General features: G+C 37.5%; 1 protein-coding gene across 1 annotated transcript; it reads right to left on the bottom strand.

The window, feature by feature from the left end:
* Positions 1 to 1,680: 1,680 nt before the first annotated feature.
* On the bottom strand, positions 1,681 to 25,208 carry CCNH (cyclin H). Its single transcript, XM_007943391.2, has 9 exons — positions 25,092 to 25,208; positions 21,409 to 21,531; positions 18,854 to 18,927; positions 17,404 to 17,614; positions 13,771 to 13,934; positions 8,344 to 8,414; positions 5,378 to 5,489; positions 2,459 to 2,519; positions 1,681 to 1,719 (listed from the first exon to the last, which is right to left on the bottom strand). Exons 1-9 carry the CDS (start codon positions 25,206 to 25,208, stop codon positions 1,681 to 1,683), a joined length of 972 nt encoding a protein of 323 aa, XP_007941582.1.
* Positions 25,209 to 26,121: the final 913 nt, after the last annotated feature.

The raw sequence follows: 26,121 nt of genomic DNA, 5'->3' as shown, positions 1-26,121 counted from the left end.
TAAAGATTTCCCCTTTTTTTTACACTTTAATTACATGTTTGTCTCTTAATCTGAAATGGGAAATTTGGCGCTTAACCGTTGTAGGCCCTGCAGTAACTAGCTAGTCAGTGTTGAAATAAAACCTCTCAAACATCAATAATTATTTTAGTGGGGTGGGAAATATTTCAGAGATAAATGTGGACTTTGGTCTGGTGCCAAAGTTTGACGATCTGAAAGGGAAACAGGAGATGATAAATCGTGAACATTTTGCAGATCTGTCTAGGGCCTAGCAACAATGCTACTTATCTTGGACTACAATGGAGGATTATAAATTTCAGCTTCTCTCACTCCACTTCTGAGAAATCCCACTTCCTGTACTTTTATTCCTGTCATCCCGGAGTGTGAAGGAAAAAGAAAACAAAGAACCTCAAGACTAGAATATAAAAAAGATTCTTGGAGAGAAGCATATGTAGACTAGAGTAAGCATTGCCCTCATATACAAAGATTTAATGTAAATGGTCCTATACTCTTATGTTAAGTGCAGCCCGGGATGCCTTGGGACCAAAGAGCTGTATATGTCAAAGCTGTGTCTCCATAAAATTTAATTAAGGGCAACTGAGTTTCTCAATTCTTTCAACTCATTTTTCCAGAGAAAAAAATGGTCTAATATAGTGATCTACAGTTGGGTTCCACTTTTAGGAACTGAGTCATAAGCTGATGTTAAACTGAACAAATGCTATAGTGGCTAACATTTACTGAGCACTTAATATATGTCTGGATTATTGTAATTCTCTGAGGAGTAGGCATTAGGACTATTTTAACTAATTCTATGGGCAGGCATTATTTTCTCCATTTTCAGCTGGAGAAACTGGCACAGCGAAGTTTACTAAGTTACCCAAAGTCACACAGTGAGGTAGAGGCAGTAATGATTTAGTACCCAAGTAATTTGCTGTATTTTTTTATATCAACTCAATTTAAATGTGTCTTGAAAATATTTAATCTTAAAAGAAAATGCCTAGCAGTATAATACTTATTTATATGGCTTTACATACAGGTGACTTAATAAGTTAATTATAAAAATGAATGTACAAATCTGTCTGCTTACCTATAGCAACTTAAGATTTTTATCTAGGCACATCTGTTCAAAGTCTGCATATTTTTTTCTTTTACCCATCTGATAATGTTTTCAGAAAACTAAGGAAAACAAAGATTTATTACAAGATGAGTAGATTTCAGTGCCATGTAACAGATGAAGTTCCAGTAGTAACACACATTGCTACGTATATCAGGTGGCACGAGAAGCCATCTATAAAGGTATTGAAAAGGCAAACAACATTCGATGAAGGTGACTACTAAGTTTGATTTCTGTGATGCCTTTTTCAAAAAGAATAAGCTCGCTTACTGCATTGTGTTTAAATTATATGCAAATACTCTGCAACTTTTGATTTGCCACCATAGAAAGATGCATTCAGTATTAGTTGTGGTAGGGTGAGTTTATCTAAACCATGTGCTTTTATGGCTCCTTGGAAGGCATTTTATTTTACATAAAACTACCCTGAAAGAAAATTTTTAAAAAATACCATAAATTTTGAAAAGTTAATATATTTTGATGTTTTCACATTATCTTTTAAAATAAAGTTAAATGCAAGGTGTGCTTGTTCTTCTCTTGATTAGTTAGCACTGAAATACAACTTCAGATGATTAGAGAGAATCTACCAGGTCATCATCAGTCCATTCTTCCTAAGAAGGAAAAAAAAATACGTAAGAATAACATTTATACTTCTGAAGCATAACTGGTATTTTTTACCTCCTTGCCTCACTTATGGAAAATGTTGTACTTTTGCTATGCTGATTATAGAAGATAGATAAACTAGGAAATCTTAAATATTGCCATGACTTCACCATGCTACTCCAATGAGAAACAAAGGTTACAGCTATGACTTGACCCTTGATAATTCATTTATCTCTAACTTATCAAGTACAATAAAAAAAAAGTGTCAGAATACTTGGAGAGTAGGAAGTAGAGCATGTATTAGTATACCTGCTGCCTTCCATGAACACAGGAAAGGATTCTTAAGTAGCTATTACACTCCTTCAGAAAAGGCAAAGGCAGAAGTGAGAAAAATCCCTTAACAAATTGGCAGTGTACATAAAGAAGGGTGAAAGAAAGGAAGGCTTGAAGACCCCACATTGTTAGTTGCCATCAAGGCGACTTTTGACTCATGACAACAGCAGTGTGCAGCAGAACTATATACTCCATTAGGTTTTCAAGGCCATGATGTTTCAGACACCTTGTTTCTAAATGCCAACCTTTCAATCAGTATTCCAGCGCTTGACCATTTGCACCATCTAGAGACTCCTTTAAAAACCTACATCTCTACCTGTATGTTGCTACACTGGAACAATAAATCTTAACAATATGGTCACACCATAATGTGCAACCAGAATATCTTAAAATTCACCTTTGTAGGAAACGTACCTCCTCATGCTTAGATTTCTTTGCAACATAATCATCATCTTCATAGCCTTTCCTCTTCTTCCTATAATGACACAGCCATCAATAAGCAATCTAATACTGGCAATAACAACTATAAAATACCTAGTAATAAACTAAGAAGGCTACATGAAAATATACCTATCTATTGAAGGACAAAGCTAGATAAATGGAAAAAGATGCCGAGTTCCTGAACAGGAAGACTTAATGATTCTTTAAATTAATCTGTATATCTAACCCTGACCTGGGAAAGATTATGCAAAAGCAAAGAAAATCTGCAAAAAATAAAAGTGGGGGATCTTATCCTAGTTATCATCAAACCATATTCCATAAAGGCTATGGTAATTAAAAGTAAGACATTAACATGGAATTAAACAGACCAATGATTAATGTAAACAAACAAAAAAACCACTGCCATCAAGTTGATTCTGACTCATAGCGACCCCCATTGGATTTCCAAGACAGTAAATCTATGGAACTAGACTGCCCCATCTTCTGTGGAGCAGCTGGTGGGTTTGAACCATCAAACTCCTGGTTAGCAGTCAGATCCCTAGGCAATGCATCACCAGAGCAGATTAGTGTAGATAGGCCCCAAAATTGATCATGTATATATCAGAATTTAATCTGTGACAGAAGATTACAAATAACTAGGGAAAAATGAAATATTAAAAAATAGATTAGGACAACAGGTTATTCACACAAAAAAACTAATACTAGATCTCCACCTTACATCATTCACATACATTCTAAGTTGAAACGTTTAAACAGCTAAACAAAAGGCAATGCAAAATCTAGATAGGGGTAAGAAAAGTTACTCAGATGTAAAAGCATTAAACAGACAAATCTCCTATATATCAAAAAGGGAAAAGAAAGAGAATAACTATCATATAAAAAGATGAGTATACAGAATCTATTACAAAAAACCTACAAACCAAAAAAATAACCTGCCAGAAAATTGGCCAAAGATTATAAACAATACAGAAGAAGCTACACAAACATCAATACCTCCTAATAATCAGGGAAATGCAAATTAAAACAGCAAGGTGATAGTATTTTTTCACCTAGATTGGCAAAAGTTAAATATTGATTAAGTATGAAAACATTAAAGAAAAAAAGGTGTAACAAATTTCATGTATACACACAGTGCAGAGAAAAGGTTAGCAAAGGCAAACAGCATGCTATATTACCTCCTGAGGTCATGACTGTGATTTAGGTTTTGGTCAAAGGGAACTTTAGCTTTATTTGTATTGTTTAATTTTATAATGACAATATAATTATTAAATGTCATGAGCAATAAAGATAAAAGAAAACATTTTATCCTAAAGTAGTACAGGCAGTTCTTGGGGTTATGAAAGTCAGAGTTAAGAACCAACCCTCATAAAACCTATTATATTAAAAATTTGAGGTATATACAGTGTTTTTTAATAACAAGTATGACTTTGTCACGGACATCTAAAAATTTCTGTATTAATATGTTAAAGATGTTTTAGTTATCTGGAAATGTTTAATGTTTTCTTATGCATAGAAAAACATATTATATACTAAGACAAACATGACTAACTCACATTAGATATGAACCATCCCTACATGCTCTGATTTATGTACAAATTTGACTTAAAGATAGACTTAGGAATGGAACTTGTTCAAAATCCAGAACTGCCTGTACTACTTAGTGTGGCTTAGGGACCAGCGTCCATCCACAAAACATCCACTGGAAACAGCCAACCTGGAGTAAGTATACACATTAACTATGTGTTAGAAACTTCAACAGCAATTTGACAGGTTGGTTTTATGAACGATGAATCTAATAATAAAATCTGGGCTTATATTCTGCATGTCTCTTTTTCATTTCATTTTTTAATAATTTACTTTACAAAAGTATGTCTAACAGACATATACACAGTTTTGAGACAATTTCAGAAGCACTCTACAAGTACTTTTAAATATTTAGAATTTGCTTGGCTGTACAAAACAGACGGTAATGTGGAGAAAGATGTCATGCTGAAGATTAGGAATTCTGGATTACAGCTCATGCAGTTACCTAGCTAGCAGAGAGAATTAAGAGTTGGTCACTTCATATTTTTATTCATTAAAGTCAACATTCCTTTACTTCTCTGTAACTCCTCCTTTTTTCCTCGCTGGTTACTAGTGACTCAGGAGTGAAATCTATAAATTTCAAGTTGTACGCTAAAACGTGCTTAGCACTATAGTTTTGGTGACAATAATATATCTAAAATGCATCTAACTACAAGATGCCAGCACCAATTACCACTAAAACTTTACATATAAGGCAGGAGAACTTTAGAATCAGAATGCATTCCACAGAAATTTTCTTATGATAGAAAATGTAAGTTTTCTTATGGTGGTTTCACCATTTCTGTTACCTGACCAGATCCCCAACTACTTAACCTCCTGAAAGATTAGATTTATTAAGTAATTTGCCAAGTCTCCCTACTCTAACAGAAATAGATCAGTACAAGTATACTTGTTCCTCAGACCAGACAGCAGACCTGCAAAGAGTTCAAATACTAAAATAGCATGAAAGGTTCAGGGATTCCCTAAAAAAAAAACTCTGCTTAGGCAATTCCAGCAGTAGTAAATGAATAGGACAGGGCCTACAAGCCCAGGAATACATCAGTCATGAAAGGATCAGAACTACACTATGGAAGCCAAATTACTTATCATCTTGTGTTTTCTCCCATTAGAAATGTCCTTTCCAGGGTAAAAAAAAAAAAAAAAAATTCTGATTTGATTAGTCAGTTTTCTCTAGATGAACAAACACCAGTTAAATGATTTATTTTAAGGATAAGCTAGACTGGTCACTTACAGTTAAATTATTTAAGAATGACTTGGACTGGATAACAGTTACCTGTTCTCGAATGACACCATTTCATACCTACTTACGTAATCACGTTAAGTGCAAGCTCAGCAGAGTGACATCTCTCCAACTTCTGTTTCAAAACAGCAACTTCTTCAGATCTGGGTGGTTCATACTTTTTAACCAAGTTTCTCATACCTATATGCAGATTAAAAGATTTAAACTGAATAATGAAATATTTTGGTATTTTCCTATTTGTTGTTATGAGAACAAAATACTCTTGTATTCTGTGATGTGATTATTCTTGTGATGTGATTATTCACAGGATTTATGTCATTGTGCATTAAAATCCAATGAGCATCATACTTTCTGTCTAAGTATGGCTGGCTGTTGTTTAGCCCACCTGACGTACCACATACACTACCATCCAGTCAGTCTGAACTCTGTGTACATCCTAGCAAGAATTTTCCCTCAGTTAAAGCTTTTTTTTTTTTTAATCCCAATGATTTACTGAATACAGTTCTCTACCACCAATCATATTTATAATATCCCTACAGGTGGCAGACCAAGTGTGTAATTCCTGTTTTCCTATTTACAAAGGAAAGCATTAACATACAACAAAGGGAAAATAGGAGCTCTGGTAGCGTACTGCCTAAGGCACCTGACTGCTAACCAGAAGCCTGGTGGTTCAAACCCACCAGCCACTCTTCGGAATGAAGGTTGGGCAATCTACTTCCGTAGTAATACCACTGCCTTGGAAACCCAAGGGAGGGGTCGTTACAAGTGGGTCTGACTCAATGGCACATAACAACAACAACAAAGGGAAAATGCAGAACCTATACAAGAAGTATCACCGAGAAAACACAAAATATTCTCTTTAGGTCAAAGCATCTACTGTATCAGTAACTATATAATAGCAGAAATAGCCTTTGCATGAATGTGTGTGTTACTCAATTAAAATAAACCAAGAAATATAAATCTCATTTTTTTATGGGAATAATGAGAATTCTGGGGTTCATTAACTAGCAATGTGCTGCTCCAAGTGGGTAACTATGCTACTAACTTATTTCATAATCCAAATAAATCGATTTCAACTAAAATGGTATTTGTGACTCAGTACCCTTAGGAGAAAAACTTAGGGGTAAACTATCTTAACATTAAAGATCAGTGTATTTACTGCTGGGGGGGACTGTAAAATGGTACAACCATTGTGGAAAGCAGTATGGCGATTCCTTCAAAAGTTGGAAATACAAATACCATTTGACCCAGCCATCCCATTACTAGGTATATACCCTAAAGAAGTGAGAGCCATAACAAGAACAGATACATGCACGCCGATGTTCATCGCAGCACTATTTACAATAGCCAAAACTTGGAAACAACCTAGATGTCCAACAACTGAGGAATGGATAACCAAACTTTGGTACATTCACACAATGGAATACTATGCAACGCTAAAGAATAATGTAGAATCTGCAAAACACCGCATAACGTGGATGAACTTGGAGGACATTATGCTGAGCGAAATAAGTCAGTCACAAAAGGACAAATATTGTATTAGTCCGTTATTGTGAAAGTTAAGGAAAGATTTATATATTGGAGGACATTTTCTTTGTTGGTTACCAGGGGTGGGAGGGAAGGAGAGGGAATGCTGTTAGATAGATAGAGATAAATATTGATTTGGGTGAAGAGAAGGGCAATGTACCAAATGTGAGTGACCAATATGGCAGCATTGAGGATGAGAAAGACAGAGAGAGTTACATGGGCAGTACAAACAACAAATATGAACCCCTTTGTAAATACAATACTGAGTTGTCAATGAAAGCAAACATGGGTATAGGGACGGATAGATGGGTGAACAAGCTAAACAATTATGTATGTCTAAATGGAGAGTGTATCCAAGATCATATACAGGGTTGGCAGACAATGGGCCTCTCGAAGAGTATGAAGGGATGGACACTGGGAGGAGGTAACTATGGGGAGGAAGTGGGAGGGGAGCTGCTGCATTGTAAATTTTGGTCAATGACATGAGACAAAGTATATGTGAACTGCTGTATGAAAAGTGAATTTACTCTGTAAATCTTCACCCAAATCCTAATAAAAAAAAAAAAAAAGATCAGTGTATTTTATCAAAAGCTACTTTATTTCATATTAAAAATAAATGAAACAAAGGTACTGAAAAGATATCAGTAATAAAACTGTCAGCTATAAAATGATGAGCAGAGTGGATGATGTTTAACTCCCTTTTACCTATTCTGTGATCCTAAAATCTATGGCCAAATGAAAATTAGCTTTGAAAGTGAACCCTCTAGTGGTACAAACGAAGACCTACAGTTTTATAAGTCACAAATCCACTCAATTAAAAAGGGAGTCCTCAAAATCAATTCAAGCAGAGAATAAAAAACTGATACCAATATGCCCCGAAGCATCTCAACTTTGAACACATTAAAAAGTACAACCATTTACTACTAAGATATTCTTAAATTTTTAGTAACAAGCAGCATAGAAAAGTTTAGACACAAACAATTGACTTTTAATCCTGAAGTGTAGTAGCCATAAGCATTCAATGTGCCAAATGTGCCAGTAATAACTCCAAACCCCTACTCCTACACCCACAGTGACAGCCAAAAATGATTCTAGAAATTGCCAAAATCTTCTAGTTGAGAACCAAGGCCTTCCAAATTCCAACTAACAAAATCACTAGCAAATGACAAAAATTAACTAGTAAAATTGACGCATTATCCTTAATTTAGTTCTCTCCAGATCTTTTTCACAGCCTATTGTGTATCTCTGGACATGTTAGAAGGATCCTGTTTTGAATCTCTACCTCTGTTCTGAATCTGATCATGTTTTTACTACTCTGATGAATTCTGTGTGGAGACTACCTGCTTTCATATACTGTCTATGTGTTCTGCATCAATGTATCCTTCACACATCCATGATGAAAATAAATCTAAACTCTACATGTTATTTCAAGTTAAGTATTTGCTAATATTTTGAAAGTGGCTTTGTATGAAAAGAACTTTTTGTTAGGTATTCTGTTTTTACTTACTTTTCATTATATCTAGTAACTGTGACAAGCAAGTCCTGTTCTCTTTCAGCATTAGACTCTCTGACAAATAACTGATAAAGAAAGACAGTTTTAAAGTTAAAAAATCTACTGAAAAGATAAAACATCTTGAGAAAACATAACAATGTAAATTACATTCTTCTATGTTCATTTAATCAAGGGCAGTTTTTATAATTAACTTATTTTAAAACTATTACATAACAATATATTGAACTCCATAAAACTCCAGTTTAGATCATCAAATGATAAGCTGTAGTAAATTCTTAACAATATTGTTTACTGTAGTAAATTCTTACCAAAATTGTTTACTGTTCAAAGATACTTTTATATGTTTATGTTTAAGAGGTAAAAAACATGAAAATAACAGTACTAATATTTATATTCAAGTGTTTAATATATAAATCCTACGAAGTACTACATCCAATCTCATTTTACAGATGCAGAATCTGCTCACATGGATGTACAAGTTACTACACCTTGTAAATTGCCCAATGTTATGCAGCCAGGAAGTACTGGATCTGGAGGGTGGCACTAGTAAGGACTCTTGTCTTCCCCTTATTAACAATTCCAAATTAACTACAGTTGATCTCCTTGGAATAAACAGGCATTCAAACCAGTCTTAAGAGATTATCATCCCATGCCTTACAAATCTATTTTGTCTTACTTACATTGATTCCTAGGAGCTCTGGTAGCATAGTGCCTAAGGCACTTGACTGCTAACCAGAAGGCTGGCGGTTCAAACCCACCCGACACTCCTCGGAAGGAAGGTTGGGCAATTCTACTTCCGTAGTGATACTGCCTCGGAAACCCAAGGAGGGGTCTCTATGAGTCGGGGCCAACTCAACGGCAAACAACAACAACACAACAACATATTGATTCCAAAGTTGTTGTGTTATTATGTGCCGTCGAGTTGGACCCAGCCCATACTGACCCCTCCTTGGGTTTCCGAGGCAGTATCACTACGGAAGTAGATTGCTCAACCTCCCTTCCAAGGAGTGGTTGGTGGGTTTGAACCGCCAGCCTTCTGGTAAGCAGTCAAGTGCCTTAGGCACTATGCTACCAAAGCTCCTAAAGATGTTATTACTGCTCCATAAATGTGATATGATGCCTCATCTGTTTTTCTCAGAACCACTGATAGTAGTATGAAAATTCCTGTATTAATACTTTTTTTAGTTACTCTGAGGTTTTATGTACTTGAACTTTATCTATAATTAACAAAAGCCCAAGTAAAAGAATTTTTAATAAGCCATACGTAGACTTTATAAAAATACACAGATACAGTAATATTTCTTGTGGTTGATAAAAAGTCACAAAAGGAGGAATCAAGACAATGCTTTAAGAATTTTTGGTGCTGTGTGTCTTTAAGCTATCCTTCTTGTTTAAATTGTATTACAAAATTTTGAGAACTAGGTAGGACATTACATCTTCATCATCTTTTCTGAGAATGAATTTTGAATATGGAAATCAGTAATTTCCTTACCAACTGGTGAAATGAGTTCTTTTATGTGGTCTTTTGCCTTGGTTCTTCAGAGAAAGTTTGAGAGATTTTCCCCCAAGCCCTGAGGAAACCCTTTGCCCTAGTTTTCTACCCTAGAGAATGTTACTTTTGTCCAGGTTGACTGACATTTCCTGGGTAAACTGCAAACAACTTGATGATCTGATACTTTTCCTCTGCTGGGTTGCAGCTTGCCCTGTCAATAGATCTATTTTACATATCTTGCAGGGATTGGTCGATATACTATAGACTATTCAAATAAAGTTAATTATAAACTATGCAAATGAAGTGACTAAGGTTCACCAAGGGGACTGGTCAGTTCCTGGCCCTGCTGGGAGGGCCATGCCTTCAAACTGAAAAAAAAAAAAAAACTGTTTATATATGCAGCCAACCCCAAAGAAGTTTCAGAAACAAAGAGGCAGAAAGTTTTAGAAAAGGCAAAAGAGGCAAGAAAAGAGAAGTGAGAAGCAGTGGAGAGAGAGAAGGCGAGGAACCTCCGAACAGAGCTGTGACACTGGTCAAGGGCTGTAGCACTGAAGACAGTGAGAGAGGCTTGGAAAGGGTTCTGTAGCAGAGCTGGCAGAAACAGTCCCAGAAGGGGCTATGCAGCAATAAGTGGTGATGGAAGAACTCTCTTGGAAGGAATGTAGCTAAGAAAGCTGAACAAAACTGCTACACTGGCTATGGGTTGGTTAGTTAGCAGTGGGGAGGCCAAGGGGAGAGAGGCCTGCACAGCTTAAGGTGGTGGTGTACCCAGCCAAAAAGCCTGTCCTGAGGGGGCTAAGAGTTCTGCATAGCTGAGAGGGGTAATGCAAGGGCTAAAAGCCTGTAATAGGGGCTTAGAAGAGGTCTGTCTTGAGGGGGCCAGAGGCCAGCACAGCTGAGAGGTGTGTGCAATGCTGGCTTGCTTACACCACTGAGAGAAGCTGAAAGAACTGCCCTACACTAGAGCAGGCAGAGATGATGTGCTCTCCACTTTGGGGGAGACTTCAGACTTTGTCTACATGTTGTCTGATTCTGATCTCAAGCGGTACCCTGTTGCTTCCTTAATAAACCCCATAATCATGAGTTTTGCCTGTGCATTCTATGTGGCCATTGCAATGAATTATTGAATCCAGAAGAGAAGTAGAGAGTGCAGGCTGATGGAGGGACAGCTGGTGTCAGAATTGGTAAAAGGTTGAAGAGTGGAAGTATACCTGATCATAGAAACCAGCTTTGGGCTGATGGTGATCCTCTCTCATCCTCCTGAAGTTAGAGGCCTTCAGGCACTACTTGAACAATACAACAACTAATGCATTGCTGGTTATCTGCATTTCAAAGTAACTTCCTTTCCCTCTTCTCCCTAAAACTTCATACTATTACCATCTTCTTTTGTTCTTTTTATTCTTTTCCTTTTAATTTCTTAAGCATAAAAGTGATATATTTGTTCTAAGAGTTAGCTGACCAGTTCACCTTTACCTCTGTGAAGCTTTATAAATTAGGAATTTTTTTATCTCAATCCTAAATTAGAATTTAATTTTTTGAATTCTTTAAATCCACAAACAAGAATTATCTAAAATATCAAACCACCATATGAGAACAATTACTCCAAATCTAAATGAAAGAGAAGAAAACCCAGAATTAATAATAACAAAACATACTATGAGTAATAATCTAAGGCAACTTCCAGAAAGTGACAATAGCACACAGGGCTTCCCCTTTGAAATCAGCAATAAATGTAAAAGCATTGTAACCAAAAGTTTGTCTATAAATCAGCTGTAAGTGAAAAATGATTTGAAAGCTTCCCCAAAGGGAAAACCACCACCAAAATAACAATATTCCCTGGGAAAGCTGTTGTTGTTGTGTGCCATCGAGTTGGACCCGACTCATAGCGACCCCTCCTTGGGTTGCCGAGGCAGTATCACTACAGAAGTAGATTGCCCCACCTTCCTTCCGAGGAGTGGCTGGTGGGTTTGAACCGCCAGCCTTTCTGGTTAGCAGTCAAGGGCCTTAGGCACTACGCTACCAGAGCTACAACAGCCTATTTAATTCCCAAAGAGCCCCAGGGACCACAATTTCAATTTTGCCTCGCTAGAAATAAATGCTGATTTAGTCTTTTAAGAAGCTTCATCCCCTCTACAGAAGAAAAATCAATGCACATCTGCTTAAAATATTAAAATTAATCCAAATTTTGGTTATTTCTAATGTGGCAAAGAGGGCTTTCTTTAGAGAATGGAAGTTCCACACGTAAATGCCACAGACATCAATTACTTCCATGGTTCTCTTTCCTAACTAGGGCAAGATCTGTATCTTGTTCATTCTTACATTCTTGAAGGGTAATGCCAGAAGATACCCAATAAATGTGTGCTTAATAAATAAGTGGAGGTATAAATCACCTTGAGATCAAACATATGTTATTTATACAAGGCTAATGTGCTCCTTGTCAAGAGAAGAGGCATATCATAAATAAAAGAGAAGCCCACAATCCTGTTTTGGATCCAGATGTTTTGAAATATGGACTCATTCATGTGTTAGGAGGTAATATAGTATTTATACTATGAAATGTGAAATACTCAGTTATGTCTGAGGTGGCATCCTATCATCAGGAATACTAGTATTTCTGCAAGGAAAGAAATATTCCCACAAAATGGAATAAAGACTAATTACACTTGTTCAGGTTTGCTAATAGCATATCCATAGATTTTGAAATTATGGAGGGATTATAAACCTGCATAGTAAGTTTTATCATCTTTTTTCCTCAGCTATTTCTACGAATAAAATCAAGTAGAACTTAAAAGGATATAAATAAATTAAAAACTAATTATTTTGCTGCTAGTCTGTGCTTGAGACAGTTAAGGTAAATAACTAATACGAGTGTATGACTCAGTCATTAATAGTATGGCTTGATTCAGGTAGACATGGGCTTAAATGCTAGATCTACCATTAACTATCAGTAAAAACCCAAACCCACTGCCATCGAGTCAGACCTGACTCATAGCAACCCCTCCTTGGGTTTCTAAGGCAGTTATCACTACAGAAGTAGATTGCCCAGTCTTTCTTCTGAGGAGTGGCTGGTAGGTTTGAACCACCAGCCTTCTGGTTAACAGTCAAATGCCTTAGACACTACAGCACCAGAGCTCCTAACTATCACTAAGAACACTGTATAAATAAATATGATATGGAAATAATATTTAATGCATTGTTATGTTATAATTGTTATGTGCCGTGGAGTCAGACCCGACTCATAGTGACCCCTCCTTGGGTTTCCGAGGCAGTATCACTACGGAAGTAGGATTGCCCAACCTTCCTTCCGAGGAGTGGTTGGTGGGTTTGAACTGCCAGCCGTCTGGTTAGCAGGCAAGTGTCTTAGCCACTATGCTACCAGAGCTCCCAATATTTAATGCATATAAGACATTATTCTAAGAATCTAGTGAATTTATGTAAAATGCTTATCTAGTGAATTTATGTAAAATGCTTATCACAGAGCTTGTGTGCATTTATGTATTAGCAATTACTATTTATAGTTCAATTACAGTTTGACATCCCCTATAGCATCATTCATTCAAAAAATCTTGATTGGATTCCCATGTGCCACACACGGGGCATTACAGCAGGGGAATAATGATAAGGCAGCACTCATATCTGCTACACTCTAAATTTGCCACATACTGACAGTTATATATAAGTCTTTTAGAAGATTACCTGTTTTACTTTAGTCATGTTATTCTCTTAGCTCAAAGAGATTTTACTCAATTTTCAAAGACGTCCTTAAAAGACAATTTCATATATTCCCTCAGTTGTCCTCATTAACCCCCATCTCCAGCCACAAAATAGATGGGTTGCAGTCACAAATGTACCTTAGTTAAAAATGTCAACTCCATGGAGGTGGAAACAGAATGAATGAAGTCTGATCTAATTAAAAGACAAATGAATACCTTTCCATAGTAATTCCAGCCCTTGAAGCACTAGATAAAATGGCAGTCAGAGCAATTTGGGAAGGTGTATATAAAAGGTAAGCATCCGTCAACGCCACTCTATTAAGAAAGTCATCAGCGGTTTTCCTCAAAATCTCTGGGTTCTCTAACATGGGATAACGAGTCTAGGAAAAAAGTGTGTAATTATTACCATTTCTGAGGGTTTATTGAAGGAGCAACAGTCCAATATTTATCTTAACCAGAAAGAATGCTTTTCTAACAGCAACTCTGTTTTCTACATCCTAGCAACAAGAAATAATCTTTGCATGTAATATTTTTTTATACTAACCATTAAAATATGGCACAAGTACAGTCAGTAATTCTGCATGCTTTAGCAGTCTGTCTTCTCTGATATTATCCATTAACTAGTGGCTTTCAAACATTTATGATCACAACCCACAGCAAGACATACATCCTTCAAGATAATGTATCTAAAATTACCAGCCTAGTACTTCACATTATATTCAATTTATGTTAATCCTTTCTGTCCTTTTTTCACCTGAGAAGGGAAGGGGTGGTTCCTAGAGATCTGATGAGGTCTGCAGTAGATCAGAAAAATGCATATTCTCAGGTAAAAGTTTCCTAAGCGATCCAGGTGATAAAGCTGTAAGGCCATATTTAGGAACCACAGCACCACCTCATTTAGATTTGAAATTCCTTTTACTTAAAAGTTTACCTTTAGGAAGAAGAAAAACTGAAATGAATCTACTAAACCAAAACCAAACCTGTTGTCACTGAGTTGATTCTGACTGAGAGCAACCCTACCCAACAGAGTAGAACCATCTCATAGCATCTCTGAGGCCAGAACTGTTATGGCAGCAGACTGCCACATCTTTCTCTGGCAGCGCAGCTGGTGGGACTGACCCACTCACCCTTAGTTAGCAGATGACTGTTTTAACCACTCACCAGCAGGGCTCCTCATGAATGTACTAGACCTTTCCAAATACCTATAAAATTACAGAAAAGGTCCAAGAAATAAAGATCTCACAGTTACATTATAGACAATCCTGTTAATTCCTTGCATCCTTTAAGATGAACCCTAAATCCTAAGCCCTAAACCCTCATATTTATTTCAGATATCCAAGACCTGAGGCAGTAAGAATCTTTTTCTCACTCTTAAGCAACATACCCAGAGTTAATCACACAGTCACCCCTAGACCTTGCCATCACCCAAAATGCTTGACCTCTGCTATGACAAATTCAGATACTCCACTCTGACCAAAAATGCCTATTTTCCCAACACCTTTGTTCAATTACCTCACAACTGTCCTCTGACTCTCTTCTCAGGACCTCTCAGTCCGTCATCCTTCTATTTGCTCTTATTCCCTGTGTCCTCTGGTCCTTCTTTCCCTACAAACTCCCATGGCCTCACTATACTGCTGATACATTTCCGGCAAAACTTCATCAGTGTTGAATCTCATCAACTTTCTGTTCTGGATCTACACCCAGATTTGTTTACCACTAGAAAAACCATGCAATCCAGAGGTCTGATACTATTACTACTATAAACTTATGTTCACTGGTCTCAACAGGGCACTCAACACTGCCTAGTAATAACATTTCCATAGTAACTGTTTTCCATTTTTCAGTGTCCATGACATTTTCCCTGCCAATGTCTCTGACAATTCTCAGAACTTCTACTACTCTCAGAAAATGATCTCTGCTCTTATGGAACAAAGAAAGGTACTCTCTATTTCCTGCCACCACCAAATCCCCAGCCTAACAGTATGGTCACCCACAGTCCTGCTCAAAGCACTGTCATTCCTTCTAAGGCCAATTCTTTTACCCATTCCTTGAATCCCATGCCAGCCCTTTCTACCTCACTCCGGAGGGAAACTTGAGCTATACACATACTCAGTTTTTTCTTTTATCTTTCAGCTTTATTGCACTACATCACTCTCTTTCACACATACACACACAAACCCACAAAACAAAGTACACTACCTTACCTCTATTTCTAGCAGTTCTCCCATCTTCTCAACTTGTCAACTTTTTCCACTTCAAAGACAAGCATTTTAATATACCTTATCATACATGTTTTCTCACCTTTCACTCATTTTTTAAACAGCTCCAACCTGCCTTCCTCCTCCACCTTCCACAGACCTTAATTTCACCAAGCTCACAGAGGACATTTCGGGCACTAAACGCAGCAAACATGCTCAGGTCATTTTTACTTTTCCTAAATTCTGTGCAGAACTAGAGTTGCTTATGCACACCTTCTAGAAAGTATTCTCCTTCCCCTTATTTCTCCAGTAAATCCTACCACTCTGGATGTTCTTCATTCTTCCCAACTTCTTGGACCTCTCTAAACTATCCTTTATATACTCCTCATGGCCAATCCACTCTGAAAATTCTGTAACAACCAAATCTTTACCTCCAGGATAGTCATCATCTCTGATCTTTGGTAACAAATAATGACCCACCAGATCTCCTGCACACAATGCAAATTCATCATGTCCCAAACCAAGTTCATCAATTCCCCTACAAAAAACAAACCTCTCCTCTGCCAGTCTTCCCTGTTACTAGTAAATTACCAACCATCTATCTGTTTGCTCAGGCCAGAAACCTGAGATTACTCCTCTGTTCTCACTTTCTATATGCAATCAATCCTCAAGCTTTGTTGATTCTGCTTGCTACAAATCTCAAGTATCTCTGAAGTCTAGGAAGCTCTCTCTATACACAATGCCAGGGCACATGTCAAACCAACCGCTATCTCTCGCCTACAATAACAGCACCCTAATTGGCCTCCCTTCACCTACTCTAATCCATTGTCCACGTTACAAGTGACACACACAGATGCACAATGAATATCAGACAAAGACTAATGCATGAGCTTACCAGCAGAATTTTTTTAAGCTGCAAATCTAATCACGCCACTCTCCAAACTTATACCTTTCACTGGCTTCCCTTTGTACTATTCAAAATCCTTAGCACTGACTCCATACTCTGGACTCTCCTTACACTCAGGCAGCACTCCACGACACTCTCCTACCTATATCTGTAAGCTCTGTTTACATATACCATTGTTTCTTTGACTAAGTCGGTTTCTGCCTCACAAGCTTTTACCCCACTAAGGCCTACTCTTACTCTGAATTCCACTTTAAAAACACTTACGAAGAATGTCTTCCCTTTCCCTTAGTCTATCTCCTTGCTAAACCCTCTCACAGAATCTTTCATTTCCCCCTTTGCAGCGTTGAGCATACTACATGTGATGACTGTCTACCCCATTAGACTGACAAGTCCATGGCTCAGTCTTGTTCCTGGCTACCTTCCTAAGTATAATATTTGGTAAATAGAAAGTATGACAACTGAGCTGCTCAACTTTGGTTCTCATTATCCCTGTACTAGTGTTTGCCAATCAACTCAATGAGAAACACTAGAAGTCTCATCCAACAATCAGTTAACAAGTGTCCAGGTGATTCTGATGCACACTTAAGTCTGAAAAGTATCATCCTAGAGAACCAGACCATACTCACATTTTAACCAACTCATGTTGTAATAATTAAGATGACAAGTTTTAATAACAGTTTGGATTCTTTTGGTTAAAGGGCAACAGTAAAGGAGTATACTTTACTAGATATATAACTAATTTACCTTTAAATCAATAAGGAAGCCCTCAAATGGTCTATAAGGATTATGGACAATAAGGTGGAAATTTAGTTGCTGTATAAGTAGTAGTTCATATTCCAAAATCTGTTCGAGTGCCTTCTCCTGTCCAAGAGGACTCTCCCGAAGGTTTCCAACAAATTGTGGACTAGATACATTGAATTCATCTACTTTGCAGGCTAGAAATGCACAAGTAAGCCTAGAGGAAAAACATAAGGATTAGTAGAGGGACATACATATACACTGAGAAACAGCTACATATTTTATTTCTACAAGGGTATAAGTATTTTCTGAAACTGCCTGATATTCACAAGTGACAATGATACACATTGCAGGGGGGAAAAAAAAAAAACCTCACTGCCACCGAGTCGGATCCGACTCATAGTGACGTCTCCTTGGGTTTCCGAGGAAGCATCACTACAAAAGTAAATTGCCCAATCTTCCTCCCGAGGAGTGGCTGGTGGGTTTGAACTGCCAGCCTTCTGGTTAGCAGTCAAATCAGTTAAGTGCCTATTCAAACTTGTTATCTATTAGAAAACATAAGATTATAAAATTAGGCTGAACAATACAAAATTGCCAGTATTCAACCATTCTTGACTTAATGGTAATTTTATATAGTATAACCTAAATAACGAAAAACAAAATTGAGCAATAAGAGTACTTTGCATAAGAAAATATAGATGGAAGAGGGAAAAAAATACAGCTGTACACACATGTACTATATGAGTGTGGGAATAAAACCAGAAAGGTAGGTCAAAGAAACATCATGGAAGGTCATCAGTGGAAGTCTTCAAATGCATATGAATAAGGAATTATGACTTTAGGAACAAACCTACAAAACTCACCTGGTCATTACATGAAGTTCAAGGCAAGAAACTAGTCAGAAAACTACTGCAAAAATCAAAACTGGAAGTAACAAGGGTCTGACCTAGACTAGTGGAAACAGGAATGGAAAAAAGAAAAGAACAAGGAGAATGATTCACAGCAAGCGTGTCAGTAAGTTTCAGGAATCATTTCTTCAGTGATAAGCAGAGAGCAGAACACAACAGATCTTTGTAGATAGGAATTGTGAACTGACTGCATGTGGAGGGAGCGGAGTCACCACAAATGATTCTCAGTATGAGCAACTGGGAGAACAAAGGTACTACTAACACAAAGAGATATTTAGGGAAGTAGCTAGTTTGAGAAAAAGAGAATTAGAATTTGGGCAAGTCAAAGTTCAAATGCCATCAGCATTATAGGGAGGGAAGTATTATAGGGAGGGAAGTATTATAGGTAAATAGGAACCTTAAGTTCCAAATGGAAATACAGAATGTAAATCTAAATTTAATCTTTACTAGAAAGTCAATATTTTACATACACATATACACACACCTGCTCAAATAGTGTAAAAGTCTTCTTGAATGAAAATCAATAAATTAGATAGACTTATACTCACATTATTATCCTGGGGTGATATTCCATCACTGAGTTATTTAGATAGAATCGCTTGAAATACATACAAGCTGTACCCTAAGGTTAAAAATATGTATATATGTATATATTATCACAATCTATTTGGACATTACATGTTAAATTTGTGAAAAATTATTTATGCAAAGGATTCTTTGTACATGTTCCCTACATAAATACCAATACTTGTTAACTCTTCTTTAATCAAAATAAATTGAGACGAATTACTACAGAAATGCTCATACAAGCAGAAGAACCTTTTCCACCCTTTGGCTGTCCTTCCTCAGCACACCCTGCATAATCCTGCTATGGTCAATGGCTTATTAAAAGAAAAAAAAACATGAAAGCACAAATGTCCACAGCTTAACAAACAATTTTGTAAAAATATTGACAGTGTAACATAGTTGAGGTTACACTGTAAACTTATCTCTAATCCAATTCAAATTTATGTTGTAACTGTGATCACTGCTGCCAAACCAAACAGCAGAAATTGTACCTACCAGTGACTGAGGACTTCCCATGTGTCAGATTCTGTGCCAAGCACAAAATTATTATCCTATTTTAATCCTTACAACAGCTTGGTGAAGTATCACTTCCACTTTGAAGAGAAGGAAACTGAGTATCAAGCAGGTTAACTGACTTGCTCAAGTTATACGCCCAACCAGTGACAAGGCTGGATTCAACTAAGACCTCATTCAGCTAGAACCAATGAAATAACAATTTATCTCTTTCAGAATGGGGGCGGGGGGAGAAAGAGAGAAATTCTTCATGTGGAATGATCACTTATACCCATTATTATTTTTAAATAACATTTTACTGCATTTTTGGTGAAAATTTACAAAGCAGATAAGGTAGCCATACAACAATTTCTAATCAAATTGTTTGGGGGGCACTGATTACATTCTTTTTAACACATTAACACATTCACTTCAATTTTGGTTGTTCAGTTTCCAGTTTCTCTGCCTCCTTAACTTCTCATTTTCGTTTTTAAAGTTTTGGTACTTCTGTCTCATACAGATGATTTTCTAAAGAATATTACCCTTGAGTAATATTCTTTATTTTGTAAGCCAATATGTTATTTAGATAAAAGGTGACCTTGGGACAGTTTCAGTTAAAGGTTTAAAAGACTATCTCAGGCCAACAGTCTCATCCGGTTCAATAAGTCTGAACTTTTTAAAAAATGGAGGTTCTCTTCCACATTTTTCTCTTATTCTATCAGGATTCATCTATGGTGGCCCTTACCACAATGTTCATTAGTGGTAGTCATGTACCATCTAGTTCTTCTGGTCTCAGAGTAGATGAGGCCATGGTTTGTGTAGACTATTAGTCCCGTACACCAGTTTTTTCTCTAAGTCATTGGTTTCCTTCTTATCTCTTGCTCTGGATGGATAGAGACCAATAGTTGTATCTTACCACTACTACAGACCTTTTATCTGCTATATTTTATAGTTCTTTTATCAGAAAAGAATGGAACTAAACCTGAAGACAGAAATCAATCATGTGTATCTAAAATTCTTTCTGCATCTTTGATCTCCCAGGTGAAAGTCTGGTAAATTGAGAAAAAGTAAACACTACAAATATTTTTGGATTTAACATTTTCAATATACTTCCATTTTGAAATCTCCACATAAAAATGGTGACTACCCTGTAGGGGGTGCTTTACTGGGTCACAAGTCATTCATTCTGTAGAACTTTAAAACAGATTTTCACTTAAGATACTTTTATATATAATCTTCTCGATGAATCTGAGATAAAACAAAAATATTTTTCTAACCTCCTTTTTTTTAATCTTTATTTTCAGCTTTTTAATCTCAGCTTATCTTCTATAAACAGATGGTCAAACAAGAATACATATGATAAACGCAATTAAAAGCCTAGTATAGTAAATCCATACAGCCAAAAAGTTCTATTTACCTGTTTCTCCTCACCATTTCCTACCTCTTTCCAAGCAAAAATCAAACAAACAATACAGTCCTCGAAACTATACATGGGAAAAAACCATAAGATAATTTTATAACCAAAGATAAAACCTCTGGTTTTTATCTGTCAAGGTTAAAAAAAAAAAAAAAAAGAAATTTACAACATAAGTTTCAGCTGGGGATGATTATTACAAAAGATGAATGAACACATTATTTCAAAAGTGTGGAATGTGGTTAAGAGTTAAAAAGTACTACTCCATGTTCCAGCACCAGTTCTATGGCTTACTAGGTGAGAACTTGGAGGAAAAAGTAATTTATTTTCTTTATCAAACAAGTATGTGACAACCTGCCCAGTAGACCTCAAAATTCTTTTGACTATGAAATGAGACTTAAATCATTTGTTAAAATATGATACAGAAATTCATGGCTTAAGACCTTTATTAAAACATCTATAAATGACAAAGACTAAACAAACATCTTAAAGATTTATATAACTAAGACATATTTTTGAGGACAGAGTGAATTGGCAATTGAGTTGCAAATTTAGAAAAGGGAAAGTTAAAAGATGTCAAATTTCATAAGCCAGCTAAGAAAATTATACTTTATTACCACCAAAACTTACCACAACAGACCTTGGCATCGCTGGCTTAAACACTGAACAGAAATCCAGCAGTCTTTTCTCATAGTATTTACAGAGTGCCATTTCTTCATGAGTTTCAAGAAAGACTGGATCATTTGGAAGAACCTTTAGATTTAAAATTATAAGTTTATATGGGGAGGAAGTGGGAGGGGAGCTGCTGCATTGTAAATTTTGGTCAATGACATGAGACAAAGTATATGTGAACTGCTGTATGAAAAGTGAATTTACTCTGTAAATCTTCACCCAAATCCTAATAAAAAAAAAAAAAAAATTATAAGTTTAGTGAATTAAACAGTCTTAAAATATTTTCTCTGTCCAGACTAAATTTAGGTTATGTCCTCAACCAAAGGGAGAGTAACCATTTTCTCCCTGCAATTTATTATACAGAATGCCTTTAGGAAAATATTTAATAAACTAAAATTATACCATCATTTCACAACTCCTCACACTGTCAGCTGGCTACAACTTTACTAAGGTATGAGCAATCATGATGGCATGTGTGCGCACTCAAAGATGTGATGTGAACAATTATTAAAAAGAAGTTAAATATTTTAAAGTAAAAGTCAGCAAATGTCTCAAGGATAATTCTGAGCCTTAAGACATTACCCCTTGTCTTCGTAAGCTTTCTACAGAATAGAGTAGATGATTAAAAAATAATACAATCTTATAAAAAAAAATACCCATTAGGTGTTAACTCTGCAGACAGCATAGCATTGTGGTTTAGAGTAGACGTTCTACCACTAATTTGTTTGGGTTCAAATCCTGGCTCTGCCACTCACTAGCACTGTAGCACTGAGAAGTTACTTAACCTCTTTGTGCCTCAGTTCTCTCACCTGTAAAATGAGTATAACAAGAGTTATCTACATCATGGGACAGTCCAGAGGATTAAACAATAACACTCGTTAAAGGCTTATCAGTGCAGGAAAAATGATGCATTTGAATTATGGTGCTAGCAAAAAGTACTCACTGCTAAAAGGAGGAACAAATCTGTCTTGGAGAAAGTACAGCTGGAATGCTCCTTAAAAATTTGAAGGGCCAGACTTTGTCTCTCATACTTAGGTCATGTTGTTAGAAGAGACCAGTCCCTGGAGAAGGATATCATGCTAGGTAAACTAGAGGGTCAGTGAAAAAAGGACAGGACCCTCAATGAGATGGACTGACACAATGGATGCAACAATGGGCTCAAGCACAGCAAGGATTGTGAGGACGGCACAGGGCCAGGTAGTGTTTTGTTCTGCTGTACCTAGGGTCCCATGAGTCAAAACATATTCAAAAGCACCTAACAACACACACATACACTATATACTATATATGTGTGTGTGTATACATACACTATACACATATGCACTATATAGTGTGTATATGTGTGTGTGTGTATATATATATACACACACACACACACACATATATATATATACATAATTATGTATATATACCCCCAACTTCTTGCCGTCAAGTCAATTCGACTTACAGCGACCCCTCCCTGGGTTTCTGAGGCAGTATCTCTGTGGAGGGAGATTGCCCAATCTTCCTTCCAAAGAGTGGCTGGTGGGTTTTTTAACTGCCAGCCTTCGGGTTAGCAGTCAAGTGTCTTAGGCACTGAGCACCAGCGCTCCTGTATATATATATTTTATAAATACATATTATATATATGTTGTTTTTAGGTGCCACGGAGATGGTTCCGACTTATAGTGATCCTCTATACAACAGAAGGAAATGCTGCCCGGTCCTGCACCATCCTCACAACTATTGCTGTTTGAGCCCATTATTGCAGCCACTTGTTCCACCACTATTCCTAAAGTTTTCAGCAGTCATTTTTTTCCAAAAGTAGATTGCAGTTCCTTCTTCCTACTCTTAGTCTGGAAGATCTGCTGAAACCTGCCCACCATAAGTGACCAGGCTGATACTTGAAGTGCTGGTAGCTATGCTACCAGCTTGCAGCAACATGCAAGCCACCACAGTACAATAAAATGACAAGCTGTATATATTTTTATATGTGTATGTGTACATATATATGTATGCATGCATACACACACACACTTTTTTTTTGGTATATATATATATATATGTTGTTGTTGTGTGCCATCGAGTCAGCCCTGACTCATAGCGACCCCTCCTTGGGTTTCCGAGGCAGTATCACTACGGAAGTAGGATTGCCCAATATATATATAAATATATGTATACATATATGCAGGAGCTCTGGTAGCATAGTGCCTAAGGCACTTGACTGCTAACCAGAAGGCTGGCGGTTCAAACCCACCAGCCACTCCTCAGAAGGAAGATGGGGCAATCTACTTCCGTAGTGATACTGCCTCGGAAACCCAAGGAAGGGTTGCTATGAGTCGGGGCTGACTTGACGGCATACAACAAATACATATATGCTAGGCATTTTTATATTTCTATAATATGTATGGGAGCTCCGGTAGCATAGTGCCTAAGGCACTTGACTGCTAACCAGAAGGCTGGCGGTTCAAACCCACCAGCCACTCCTCAGAAGGAAGGTTGGGCAATCTACTTCCGTAGTGATACTGCCTCAGCAACCCAAGAGGTGGTCGCTATGAGTCAGTTCCCACTCTACGGCATATAACAACAACAACATAATATGTATACTACACATACAGTGCATTCTATTTATATATAGTATACACACTGTAAGGAGCTCTGGTGGTGCAGTGCCTAAGGCAACTGGTTGCTAACCAGAAGGTTGGTGGTTCAAATCCACCAGCCACTCCACAGAAGCAAGACTGGTCAAGCTACTTCCCTAAAGATTTACAGCCTCGGAAACCAAAGGGAATCACTATGAGTCGGAATCCCCCCAATGGTAGTGGGTTTGGTTTGGTTTTAGTATAATACATATAAATATATATATTTAGTATTGAACAAAAATCAATGAAGTGAACTAGTCATAAAGTAGCTCAGTAGTAACATGTCTGAAGCATCAAATAATTGCAGAAAGGAAGCGTGTGTTACAAAGAGTGGTGAAACTTCTTAAAAAGATTAAGTTGAAGACATGATTGGAAGGAACTTGGCTCTCAGGCCTTACCACAAACCATCCTCAGTCAATTGTTTAATGCAAACGGTCTCCTGTCTTCCTTCCTCCACTATGCCCATCCCATTGCCTACCCTGTTGCCAGGAGAGCTCCTTCTAGAACAGAGATCTGATAAGGTAAATTTCTTTTTAAATGTTTCAAAGTATGAAGTTCAAACTCCTTTCTTCGGCTTACAAGGCCGCTGCCTACCTTCTCCAGCCTTATCCTAAATAAGTACTCTACTCCATAACACACTGCCACGAGCATTCCACGGACCCTCCCTGCAACATCCGATCTCCTCTTTTGCACCAGTGGATCCAAACACCTTTTCCCATCTTCTTCGCTTAGCTACTGGCAGAAGCCTTCCCTGACATGTCCCTGCAGAACTGGATAGCTCTTGCCCAGACTGATTTTGCATCCTAGTTTCTTCACCATGTTACAAAAATTAGTGACTTCGTTGACCTTTGGCTACAGCAACAGCGTCGTCAGCATCTGGCAAACCGTTCGCCTATTCCCTGAATATAAACACATTCCGCGCCCAGGAGGCAAAGGTTGGAGGGATGAGCAAGTGCCAGAGCGCTGCAGCTGCTCCAGGTTTAGGGGCCGAGCGAGAAAAGCGGCTGCTAAGGTCCTCACCTTGCCATTCGCCACTGCTTTGCATTTGAATTTGCGATTGGCATCGGCCCGCAGTCGTGCTAGTTGCTCTTCACTGGTGAAAGTCCAGTGCCGCTTCTGACTACTGTTGTGGTACATCGTGGAGTTCGAAATTAGACACAGTGAGCCTGGAGAAAAGATTCCAAATGTAACAAAACATTGACGTATACCAAATATACCAAAGACAGGACCCCGTAGAAACCGAGAGCGCCTGACCCGCCGGCGCGGGCTCGATGACGTCCTGATCATGTGGCGAATCCGGCCTGACGTCCGCAGTCACGTTTCCGGAACGGAGTGGGAGGAGAATGTCACGTGAGCCGCGAACGCAAGTGGGCAGAGCCTATGGAGACGGTCCCGCCTTTACGTGAGCCTCGGCCGGTAGCCTCTCCCTCTTCAAGCCAGATTTAAAGGAGAAGCGGCTAGGCAGGCGTGGCCAAAAAGGATTTACCTTGAGGGTAAGGGATGGCTGTTATAAACAATTTACAGTAGGGAAAGGATTGAGGGAGGATGTCAGTTTTAAAATAGTATTCAGAGTAGGTCTTATTGAGGTGACGTTTGAGCAAAGACCAGAAAAAATTGGAGAGTAGAACAGTTAATCGTCTGAGGAAGGATTATGGAATAGAAAGAATAGTGTTTAGGCAGATGCGTTTTTGACTATTTTAAGGAAGAGTGAGGAAGTCATTATGCCTGGGGCACTACCATATATTTCTGCAACATGGTTGAAAAACTAGTAGCAGGGGTTGTCTGTCATTAACATGGTTGTTCGGTTGTTCTGTCATTAACATGACTATTCTCTGTGACTTTTTCTTTCCTAACCAATTCCCTCAATTTTTATCTCTGAAGACAAAATGTATGGTAGTTTTATAGTTTTCTTGGGATCACATCTTCATTATTGCACTTGAGGAAAACTTGCAAGACACCATCATTACTATTTAAGAGATTTACAAAAAAAAAAACCCTAGGTTTTTCAAAATTGCATTTGAGATGCAAAATTTACATCCATTCCAAAAAC

This window comes from Orycteropus afer, unplaced genomic scaffold (genome assembly GCF_000298275.1).
Source record: "Orycteropus afer afer isolate SDZICR_OR568_19922 unplaced genomic scaffold, OryAfe1.0 scaffold00105, whole genome shotgun sequence".
Classification (NCBI taxonomy): domain Eukaryota; kingdom Metazoa; phylum Chordata; class Mammalia; order Tubulidentata; family Orycteropodidae; genus Orycteropus; species Orycteropus afer.
This window is presented reverse-complemented; position numbering and strand designations above follow the sequence as displayed.